The sequence below is a fragment of the Telopea speciosissima genome, chromosome 3 (assembly GCF_018873765.1).
Source record: "Telopea speciosissima isolate NSW1024214 ecotype Mountain lineage chromosome 3, Tspe_v1, whole genome shotgun sequence".
Taxonomy (NCBI): domain Eukaryota; kingdom Viridiplantae; phylum Streptophyta; class Magnoliopsida; order Proteales; family Proteaceae; genus Telopea; species Telopea speciosissima.
Window position 1 is genome coordinate 20,324,833 of NC_057918.1, and position 11,855 is coordinate 20,336,687.

The 11,855-nt window shown below is 40.0% G+C and overlaps 1 protein-coding gene across 1 annotated transcript; it reads left to right on the forward strand.

Annotated features, from left to right (window-relative positions):
- The first annotated feature begins 5,439 nt into the window (after positions 1 to 5,439).
- Positions 5,440 to 11,529, forward strand: LOC122656005 (protein YLS7-like). Its single transcript, XM_043850419.1, has 4 exons — positions 5,440 to 5,754; positions 5,791 to 6,246; positions 9,914 to 10,191; positions 10,418 to 11,529. Exons 1-4 carry the CDS (start codon positions 5,592 to 5,594, stop codon positions 11,225 to 11,227), a joined length of 1,707 nt encoding a protein of 568 aa, XP_043706354.1. The 5' UTR covers positions 5,440 to 5,591; the 3' UTR covers positions 11,228 to 11,529.
- Positions 11,530 to 11,855: the final 326 nt, after the last annotated feature.

Here is an 11,855-nt window from a genome sequence, read left to right on the forward strand (position 1 = left end):
CCAATCAGACTATAAACTAGTAAATTGAATTCGTGATCCTGCATTGTAAGCAAAGAGGTTTCTCAACATGGCATCCACTGACCATTTATGGGGAATATCTAAGAGATAAAAAGTCAGTGATTGGTCGGATAGATGTTTATTCGAAATGTTTTATAAATTTATTTTCAATATAAAATTAATATATAATATATTGATGTAATTACCGCGGTCCTTCGGGACAAAGATTTCCTCTGCCCTCGCCCTTTGTTGGTATATGGTGACATAGAGTTTCGAGAGATACATGTGTGTGTGTATGGATGTGGATAACATTGTCAATGTATGATATCGATAAATGGGGGATTGGGGTCATGCATTAAAATATGCTAATACAATGAGAAGTCGCCACCTAGGGTTAGGGCCTAGGACCCATTAAGTGTAGCCCTACCCGTGGTGAGCGGAATCGGGCTACGTGACTCCATATGGTCCGACCAAAGGTTCGGGTAAGGGGTCAGGTTACGAGTGTGGGAAGGTGTTAGGCACCCACCTCGCCCGGCCGAAGCCGGTCTCTTTGTGTTAGATGCTACATAAAGACGAATGTTGTCTCTCTCTTATTACGGGGATGGGGGATATTATGAACTACATCCGGATGCTATGAATTGAACTAAAGCATAATAAACTACATTATATATGTGAAAAATGCGGACTAAAACGGTAAAATATGAAAGGACTACATTGGATCAACAAAAATGCAATAATTATACCTGTATGGTTATATGCCCCTGGCTCAGGGGAGATGGATGAATGGACCGACGCTGTTTCTTTCTCGGCAGAGTAACGGCTCTTTCGAGTGATTTGGAAAAGAGTAAACAGACAGAATAACGTCTGTAACAAAGGAGTTTCGATGGTTATCTGTGTACAAACGGGATACCAAAGCCAAAGAGCCAAAGCGCTCTATACTCAGAGAGACAATCGAAGGATCTGTCCACCACAAGAAAACTTCAAATACTCACACACTCATGAGAGAAGGAGGGGAAATGAGGGTGAAAAAGGGGGAAAAGAGGCTAGGAATCACTTGGGGAGGGTCTCTCCACCCAAAATTCCTTGGGAAATGTGGGAGGGGACCCTCCTATTTATAGGGAGGGACCCTTTCTCTCTCCTGACCGGATAATTCCTCCACGGCGCCGTGGAGATGTCCACGGCTCCGTGGGTGACGTCAGCAGGCTGATGTCACACCCCCTCATGGCGCCGTGGAAATCCGGTACACATCCCCACGGTGTCGTGGGAAGGTGCCCACGACGCCGTGGGAAGAGTCCACGGTACCGTGGGAGCGCAGTGCCATTTTTCTTTGTTTTTAGGTCTAAAATGGGCCATTTTGTGCTCAGCATAGTTCTTGGTCTTATGGGTCAGGTATCTTTGGGTCTGAAAAGAGCGAGAGTGCGTCGTCCATCGTCCATGTCCCGTTGTCATCATTGCCAATCAGGGGGTGACAAAAAATCAACGTCTACAATTGAATTTTGATTTCGAAATTTTTTGGCCGTCCAATCACGGTCACATATTCTCTCGATCAATGTGCATGATGAATTAGGGATTAGTAGCATTAAAGTACATAACCTATAACTCATTATGGGATATTAAGAAAGTGGAAGGGCTTATGCGTAATAAAAGAGTTTATTGGACACATGATATTATGTGGGAGAACAATATATTTATGGTTAAATATCTTTTTATATTATGGCAAGAGATATTATGAGAATATCTCATGAACCATAGTTTAGAAAGATTGTATCCGTTTTGAGTTTTTTGTCTTCACTTTAGTAGAAAATTGGAGTCGCAAAAATTAGAAAATTCATAAAACACAAAAATGGAAGATTGAACCAAGGCCAAGATGGAAGGGGATTACTTGAGATCCAAGGATCTCTAAAATTATAAAAGAGGGAGAGGGAAGAGCCTCTCCACAATTTTGGCAGTGCTCCCCCCCTCTCCATGCTTTCTCTCTCTCTCCTCTCTCTCTTGTGGTGTGTGATTGAGTAAGACTTGAGTTTGAGAACTCAAGAGGTTTTGGTAATTTGGCTTCTTCTACAAATTGCAAGGATTGATCAAACTTCAAAGTGTTAGATAAATTTTTTCAATCTCCATATTTGCACAAGTTGAAAGACCTATTATCTATAGGAGGAGTTATGCTTGCGACTCTAAGGAAACCATGATTTTATTTTGAAATTGCTTCATCCCTACTCTTGATCATGAACAACAAGCATTGATCCGATCCAAATTCCGTTGCGCATCGGGTTTATTCCCAATAACAATTCTCTCATGTGGTGCATAGCTCAGATTGTCAGGTTGTGGTGGTGACTTTTAATTAGGCTATTACTTTGTGAGTTGATGATATTTCTTGTCTTATATCTCAATACCGTGTATTTTTCGTACATTCCTCAACAAATTAACAACGAAGCTCATACCATAGCTACTAGGGCCTCCTCTTTGTTTCGTCTTATGTTTGATGGTTTACCCCAACCCCCACCCTCACCCTCACCCTCACCCTCAGTCCCTCACCCTTTTTTGTTATCTTGTACCTCCTTCCCAATGGAGATCCTCCATTTGGAGCCTTTAGTTTTGAGTAGTGTGGTTTCTTTCTTATCTGATAAATCAAAATTATACCGGTCAATCGTGGGCTGCCACGTGTCCTAGCTCAAGAGGGAAGACCATCCCAAGCCCGACCACCTTACGTCTCACTTGATTGGCCCAGAAGGCAAAGAACCAATAAAGACGTCCAAGACCAAGTACTACACGCAAGCTACTAACATCACCGATGAGATATATATCACCTCATCACTTGAAGGTACCACCTACCAGAGGTACAATTCCAAACGAACTCATGCACCAAGGACCTTATCCAATATACAGGGATGCATGCATGTGTATCTACCGAGAACATCTTCCCTACTGGGACTCTACCTCCCATGCGAGAGCAACCAACCAAGAGATGAATCCTACCAACTAGGAACGCCTATCTATTACGATGACTACTCGTTATCAATTGGGACTCTCCACACCGCCTCACTCCACTATAAAGAGATCTAACTTAGGCATCAGAGAGTCCTAGGCCGGAACCACACCGGTTCTCCCTTGTCACCAAGGTCCTTTTGTAGGTTGCGGAACTCGAAGGGACCACTCAGCAATTTCTTGACGCAACATTATCCTTCTACTAAATAAAAAATGTTCTTATCTTAAGAAAAAGGGGAAAGTTTTCATACACGACTATGTAAGCCATGTATGTGAGAGGGTGGGAGTTTCAAGGCATTAATTAATGGGTAGAGGTTTATGACTGGGGGTGTCAATAATGCTCGGCTAGCCCGAACCCGCCCTGAGCCCGGCTCGAACCCGACCCTGATCTACTAGCCCGAAGGGCAGGTTAGGGTTGAGTTTTGACTGACTCTGGCAGGGTCGGGTCGGGTCCAAGATAAGACCCCGGGCTTAGCCCAGCCCGGCCCAGACCCGACCCTGTATTAGTTATAAGCATTTATATTTGTAATAATATATAATATTATAAGTGAGAATACAAAAATGCCCATAAGAGTCTAAGAGATGAGTAACCCTAATCCCATATTCCCTTTTCGTTTTTCAATTTTCACTCTTCAGGCTTCATCCACAAGAAAAGTTGCCGCTCGACGCTAGCAGTCTGCCTTCCTCTTCCTCGGTTCCTCTTTCCTGGATTCACTTGACGATCAACAACCAAACTCGTTTCAGCTTGCTTAATCTCATAATCTGTTGGTAATTGCTACACACTAGATCTGTTTCTCTCCAAATTTTATGTTTGACACATTATTACTAATATCTTTGAAGTTATAAGATCGATTCTTTAATTTCCAGGTCTGAAATCACCAAACAACAACCAAACTCTGTTTTGAGAATTTTTTTCTGCAACTAGGCTATTGCACCACTTAAATCCTCCAAGTATTGTTTTCTGGTCTGGATTACGAGGAGACCCTAAGTTCTAAAATCATAGACTTGTTTGAGGAGTTATAGTTTATTCTTTGATAAGGTTTGACCATTGGGTTTATGTTCCTATCATGGGTTGAAGATGGTACTGTTCACTAATTATATAGCAAAAACCATTTCCCAAAAAAATAAAATTAAAGTCAAGGTTAGGTCAGGGACAGGGTCAATCAAGGCCAACCTGACCCTATCAGGGTCAATTAGAGTCGGGCCAACCTGACCCTATCAGGGTCAATCAGAGTCGGGTCGGGTTAGGGAAAACCTTGGCAGGGTCGGGACTGGGTTGAGGGTTTCTTGGCCCTGCCAGGGTTGGGTTGGGTTAGGGTTTAGGTTAAGGCCTCTAGGGTTGGGTCAGGGTTTAGGGAAGGCCCTGCCTAACCCGATCCATTGACACCCCTATTTATGACTTTTCCAACTCTTTGTGAGAGGGAACACGACCGTGCATGCTTATACGGCCGTGTATGAAAACTTCCCCCCTAAGAAAACAAAAAAACTTTAAATATGTAAATTACAAGACACAATAAGTAGGATGAAATTTTAATCCTCCCCACAAGCTACTTAAATTAAAATTATAATTATAATTTTAAACAATAAGGAAAAAGAACGCTATCTGGTTGCGTAGCTTGCGCAGCTCATGTGCCTAGACACAGATGTGTGAGAAAGTACTCCACTAGACGCACTACCCCATGAAAGAATACAAATTTCACTCATACGATGCTTGTGTGGCTCAGATAGCGATCAATTTAAGGAGTATTCTAATTATTCAAATAAAAGATAGTTGTCAGAAATAAGAATAACTTCATTAAAGTAGCTTAAATAAGAGTAACTTCTTATTAATAAATGAAGTAAATACTAAGTAGGTACCTCATTTACACAAATTGTCTAATTTTTGTGTGTTTCGATTTCGATATATTTCTCAGGTAGCCATCGAGCAATTCTCGATCCATTTCTAATTCCGAATAGGAAAAAGAGATTAAAATAGTAACAAGAACCAGATTCACCAGGTCTGTTGTTGTGTTTGTGTTTGGAAGTACAGTTTATGATTTGAGATTTGCTTTCTTCTTTGATCGGTTTGATGTTGATTGAAGCAGTTGAGGTGAATTTTAGAAAGAAAAAAAAGCCAGTAATGTAAACGAAGTCCTGATCAGTGCAGAATTATTGGCCTTGCGCGTTTTGTTGAACACGTTTGTGGTGTGTGATTTTCTCTCTTTTTATTCTTCCTCCCTCTTCTGGGTTTTGGTTCTTTGTGGAATCCAAGATTTATGAGGAAAGATCCAACGTCTGTTGGCTGTTGCTTGATGTTATCCATTTGATGTGATAGAGATCCAGGTGCGAGTCAGTTGAATGTATGAGCTTCAAGTTGCAGAAAGCTTTTTTTTTTTGATAAACAAGTTGCAGAAAGCTCCTTGAAGTTTCAGGGGAATGAGGGATTTCTCAGCTTTTTGTTGCCACGTTAATTTAGATTGGAGGAGAAGATATGGGTAGATGCAGCTTATGAGTTTGCTCAGAGAGGGTATCTCAGGATTCTAAGCTCACCCGACAATGGTTTCTGTAGAATAATTGGATATTGTTTTTGCAGAGCCAAGACTTTGGCTTCGTCAAGAAAACGGTTTTCGACTATGGCCGCATTTCCACGGACGCTTTCTTCCATTGCAGTTGTAGGGGGGGTATTAGCTTTGTTCTTGATTTTTGCTTCATGGGGTCTGATTTCGTATCCTATAGGTTCCACTGTTCAAGGGTATCTACTTGGGATTGACCATTCAAAGAAATCTTTACTGCCTGGTGGCAACGATTCTGAGCGTGTGCTTCCTCGGCCTGAAGCTTCACAAGATGCTATTCGTGGTTTCGTTGATCAGAAACCCTCTTCTGTTGGTGATGATGTAGTAAACAAGAGTTTGATCCTAAAGGTTCCAAATTTACCTTCTGATTCAAAACGAGGAGCTGGGTCTGTCAGTTCTGGTGATCCCAATTCTCCGAAAGCCAAGAAGATTGATCAGAAAGCAGCATCAGTTCCCTCATTGGCCTCCGATTCGATCCAAGAATCCAACAAGCCCATTAGTATTTCGGAGTCTCCGAAGGTTTTGGAAGCTGAGATTACTCAACCACCATTTTCAGGTTTGTCCAACACCTCAAAGGTTGGTGATCAAGAGGCCAACGGTAGTACCTTGAGGCTGGATGGTAAACCGGATTCTTCTTCAAATTCAACGTTGGTGACTTCGCCTTCTACATCTCCTCTGGCCGGAAAGTCTAGCAAAATTGATTCAGTTTATTCAGGTATCTTTCTATATCTATTTTCTCCTATGTCTTTATCATATTACATGTGATTCTTCTGCCACTTTCTTTTGAACCTCCGGAGGAATTTATAGTCCTTTCATCTTTATTATGTTTGTTTAGCTGATGGGTTCCCCTTGCACAGCCTTTCCTTAACTGTGAAATGCTCCAGGTAGTGTACCTTTTGTCTGTCTATATTACTTCTTTTTGTATCTATAATTTACACACTTTATTTTTGGGGTTAGAATGATGAAGATCTTGTGCTAGATAAGCCATCCATAGACGTGATAAACTGCACTTTCCACAGATATTTCTGACTACTTTTTTTGGTTATCCATTCAAAACCCACTCATCCCCACCCTTCCCCGGGGGAAAAAGGTTGATTATTATCCTTATTTAAATGCTTGTCATGGAGGGTAGCTTTGATTTTATTGCAGTGTAAGTGACTAATGGAGTGTTGTGGGTTTCTATGTTTTCTTGTGACTTAATTAATTTCTTAATGAATTCATCTCACTTTATAATTTCTTTTGATTGCTACCTCCTAAGGTGCATCTCTTGTTTAAAAGTATTGTACTTCCTTAATTTATTCAATGGCTTTTTGCAACTGAACTAGAGGTTTCAAGATCTATAATGCATTCAAATCTAGCAACTACATTCTAAAGTTTGAAGTGCATAAAAGAAAATTAATGCCATCTAAATGGATTACCAATAATATGGAAGGGGTGTGTAAATTACTGGAGGTTCTCTTTTAAAGGTATTGAGACCTCAGCCTATGAATTCCTCTGTTAGGAAATGGAAGGATGTTTTATGGCATTTTATTCTTGAAAATAGGGAAAAGGGATGGGAAAGAGAAAGGCAGATAAAAGGTTTTGATCTCTACTCTTAATTATGAGAAGAGGGAACAAATGGGCAAGGATAACAGCTAGGGCTGGGAGGGGTCAAAGTGATATTCTTAATCATAGATTTTAGAGATTTCAGTGTTAATTGCCTAGATTTATGGTGGACCTGAATTTTGTTGAATTCTCCAGTGCTGGAGAACTTGTGGTGTTCCTTTTTTATTTTTTTGCTGTGTTTGTCGGTTTTCTGTTGTGTATCCCTTGTTTAGCTCCTGTTCGAGAGAGCTTGACCTTTGTGGTGTTGCGTTCTTTCCTTTTTTCTTTTTCTTTTTTGTCATAAATTCTTGATTTATCACCAAAAATAAAAAAAGAACCATTCCAAATAGACTTGAACCAATGCCGGTTTTGATAGTGAGCCTATTTTTTTTTACCCCTTTTGCAATAAAATCTCTTGAGGGCATGGTGGAATTTCATACTCTCTCTTAAGAATGTGAATGTGAGAAAAGGCCCATTCCATTTCTTTCAACCATTCGGGATATTGGTTCTGATTTCAGTCAATTCGTCTCAAGTTTCTAGGCTGAGGGCGGGCCTTGGTGCAGCGGTAAGGTTGCTCCATTGTGACCATGTGGTCACTGGTCACGGGTTCAAGTCTGGAAACAGTCTCTTTGCGAAAGCAGAGGTAAGGCTGCGTACATTGTGACCCTCCGCAGACCCCGCTGTGGTGGGAGCCTCGAGCACTGGGTACGCCCTTTTTGTCTCAAGTTTCTAGGCTCATGACCACTGTCCTATCAGTCTTCAAGCTTTTATTAGTAGTAGTTATAAAACGGACGCAATCTTAATTTTCCATCCATTTTGTTCTGTGTTTGGTGATCTTTCTTTGTGTATGGGGATTGAGGATATGATATTATTCATTGAAGCTTTTTTGTTTAGGAAAACTAGTGGGACAGCACATGCATTACATGTGAAATATGTTTGTCATATATTGTGTTAATAGCTCAATTTTTATTGTGAAGAAAAAAAGGTAACTTTTTTAAAGCAGATAACATGCGTATGAATGATTTTTCTTGAAAGAAGGAAGAGGGAGGATCGAATTGAAGTCCGATGCCAAAAGAAATGAAAAATTAGGGGCAAAGAGCGCAAGTGTAGCACATTTTGAGTGTGATCAGGCCTTGTGTTTGTAAGAATTTTATTTTATTTTATTTTTTTTCAGTTGTGCATATAAATGATGTTAATGACAAATTGGTAAAATAGCCAAATATAGAAGACGAGTATCTCTGGGATGAAAGTTAAGGATGCAAATAAACAGTGTAGTGGTGAGGAGACAATGCTCTTTCAATTGGTCGTAGAGATTTTATTTAATATTAAGGGATTTAGTAAAGATGTATTGCCATTAGACTACCCTATCATTATATTCCTTCAACAAAATGATACTGGAATAAAATAAATAGATAAATAAAAGAGAGAGAGAGAGAGCATTGTATCTTTGGAAGACTATCTATATGAGATTTTGTAATCATGAAGCTATGAGCATTTGATTTTTATTTTTATTTTTTAAAGGCTATAAGTATTTGATACATGAAGTCATATTTTATAATGGACTTTCCACATTTTCCCTATATGAAGTATCTTTTTTCTGGATTTGTTCTGCTACTGACTTAGCCATGCTCATCTTTTGGGTATTTTTTTCATATATAATATTAAGTAGAAAACAGATAAGTTCCCTTCTGAGTCTCCATAAACTGATTATTGTAATGATAGCCCGGTGCATTGACCATGGTCAGCATGTTCTATATGAAGTCACATCTTATTTGCTATGACTTTAGTTATAACTTCTCTTATGCCAGAATTTCCACTCTGGATTTCACATGCCAGAGTACACACCAACATTGTTCTTGCTGCTCCAATTGCCCCTTCATTGTGGAATGATGTTCTAGAATGAACTAAGAGTTTGTAACTAATATGCAAATAAACTCTCTAATCTACTTTACTGCTACTCTGGTTCATAAATTGTAAAGAGTTACACCGACATATCCCATATTGGCACCCTCAGCTCCCTTTGTCCATTAGAGAGAGAGAGAGATGCCAGCTCCCTTTGTCCATTAAGAGAGAGAGAGAGGATGATGTAACTGCATTCTTGCAACTAATAGTGGTGTGGGTCTGTGCACATCAGTTTTCCTTGAGGCTATGTTTGTTTCACCATAAAGTATTTTATTGGATTTGTTGAAAACCAGACAAAATTTTATTAGGAATAGAAAAAGGGAAATTTACTGATACACGTTACAAAAAGTTAGAGAACAACATCCATTTCAAAATAGGATGCTGTTTTTACCAAAAATAGTGATGATTTCTTGATGATTGGTACTCTTGGCACCCATAGAGGACTCCGCCCCCATCATATGGCTGGATTATGTCCCCACTCAATCATGTTCAAATGTGCTTATTAGTCATGTCCAATAAAAAAAAATGCCAAATAGGGGTGAAATAAATAGCTGTGTCTATGCATAACAAATAAACAATGTTATTGCATGTACTAGTAGTCTAGTACTGTAATTTGCTATCATTAAACCAATTGACTCATGGTTTTGGTCAGTGCATCGATCATCCTACCCTACTGTAAAATACATGTATTGCATGGGTTGAGATTATAAATTTGGTTCTGTTACCACTTTGTGGTTGTAACTTTTAATTGTGAGGAGTTGATCCTTGCCAAGAGCTACCCAGTAGGGGTACCATAAATGATATTCATTATACTCTTCAAGAAAGTTTTATCTATATCTTATTATTTCTTCTCTTGGGTTGATTGCTGATACTTTGACTCGTTGTGTATTATTTAGAGACCTGTGACCTGTACGATGGCAAATGGTTATACGATTCAGCTGGGGCATTATACACAAACAACACATGCCGTGTACTAACACAGATGCAGAACTGTCAAGGCAATGGAAGGCCCGACAAAGACTATGAGAACTGGCGATGGAAACCATCTCAGTGTGACCTCCCCCGGTTCAATGCAACAAAATTCCTTGAGTTAATGAGAGGGAAGACATTAGCATTTATTGGTGATTCAGTCACCCGGAACCAAATGGAGTCTATGTTGTGCATTCTTTGGCAGGTAATTATGTAGGTATGCTGAATCTTTTACAAGTTTATAGAGCATCATCAAACACCTGCCTGGTTCCATTACATTGGTGGTGTCTGATGGTTCTAACTTCTTGCTGATTTGTGGAGTATTGACCAGTGAGCTCCACTGCTGGTGAAAAGTTGGACTCCGTTAAATTGAATGTATTGGTTTTAGCACATGCTGGATAATTGCATTCTATCTCCTATTACATTTTCAGGTGGAAGTTCCTAAAAACCGTGGAAACAAAAGAATGCAACGTTGGTACTTCAGATCGACCTCTGTGATGATTGTTAGAATATGGTCATCGTGGCTCATCCATAAGACACCAGAGGCATTTGACTTTGCTCCAGAGGGAGTGGTTAAGCTCCACCTCGATAAAACTGACGAGGACTTCATGGAATACCTTCCGACCTTTGATGTGGTGGTTCTTTCTTCTGGTCATTGGTTTGCCAAGCAATCGGTATATATCTTCAACAATGAGATTGTTGGCGGACAGCTTTGGTGGCCTGATAATTCTCGTCCAAGGAAGATTAACAACGTTGAAGCTTTTGGGATCTCTGTTGAGACAATTCTTACTGCAATTGTTACCCACCCTAATTACACAGGCCTGACCATTGTCCGATCCTACTCACCTGATCATTATGAAGGTGGTGCCTGGAACACAGGTGGGTCATGCACAGGGAAGGTTAAGCCTGCCTTGGACAGCGAACTCGTTCCCAATGGGTTTACAGATGCAATGCATCAGAAGCAAGAGATGGGTTTCGATCATGCGATCAAGAAGCAAGCGAACAAATCAAAGTTGAGACTAATGGACATAACGAAAGCATTTAGCTATCGTCATGATGGCCATCCAGGTCCATATAGGAATTCTGACCCTAATAAGATCACAAAGCGCGGCCCTAATGGACAGCCTCCGCCACAGGATTGCTTGCATTGGTGCATGCCAGGCCCAGTTGATACATGGAATGAGCTTGTGCTTGAAATCATAAGAAGAGAATTCCAGGCAATTGACAAGGCCCCAGTATGACCATATGGCAGTTCAGTCCATTGGGTTTAGTCTATTGTTTGTATAAGTTGTAATTTTATACATGTGAAATGGTAATTCTTTGGCAAAGATCAACAGATATTTATTAGAGGAAGACTAGCCGACTCCTCTTCAACTAATCTACGTAGATTTTGTAGGCTAAGGGAAAAATCTGATCCCAGTGAAAATTGGCAGCTAGGTTGTGCTCTATCATTTAAAAGTGTAAATTTTAATTTATCAAAGCTGAATGAGAGTTCATTCTGAAAGGCAAATTGGAGATGCTCTGTATTTTTTCATCCCTCAAATCACTTTTCTTTCTGGAACATTTTATGGCTGCACATTGAATAATTGATTCCTATTCCACGACTCACAATTGCATTGTGTTAAGAAACTTTGAGTTTGAAGAGCCTAGGATTGCATTGAGATTACCCTGTTTCTGAGTACAGGTTACTTAAGGTCATGTGACAAAGGCAGTTGTAGTGCGAAAAAAACTAAAAGAATAGGAGAAAAAAGATGTTGAAGGTGACAAGGATAGAATTTATAGTCCTCACACAAGACAGTTGAATGGGAGGAGGAAATCAAGCAGATAATTAGGCCTTATTTGTTTCTATGTTTAAGACACCAGAATCCT

What these genes read in the sequence shown, in the direction of transcription:
- LOC122656005 (XM_043850419.1), top strand. Translation starts at nt 5,592, where the DNA reads ATGGCCGCATTTCCACGGACGCTTTCTTCCATTGCAGTTGTAGGGGGG. An exon ending in AAAGAAATCTTTACTGCCTG is followed by an intron (nt 5,755 to 5,790) that starts GTGGCAACGATT and finishes TTCCTCGGCCTG; the next exon opens with AAGCTTCACAAGATGCTATT. An exon ending in AATTGATTCAGTTTATTCAG is followed by an intron (nt 6,247 to 9,913) that starts GTATCTTTCTAT and finishes TGTATTATTTAG; the next exon opens with AGACCTGTGACCTGTACGAT.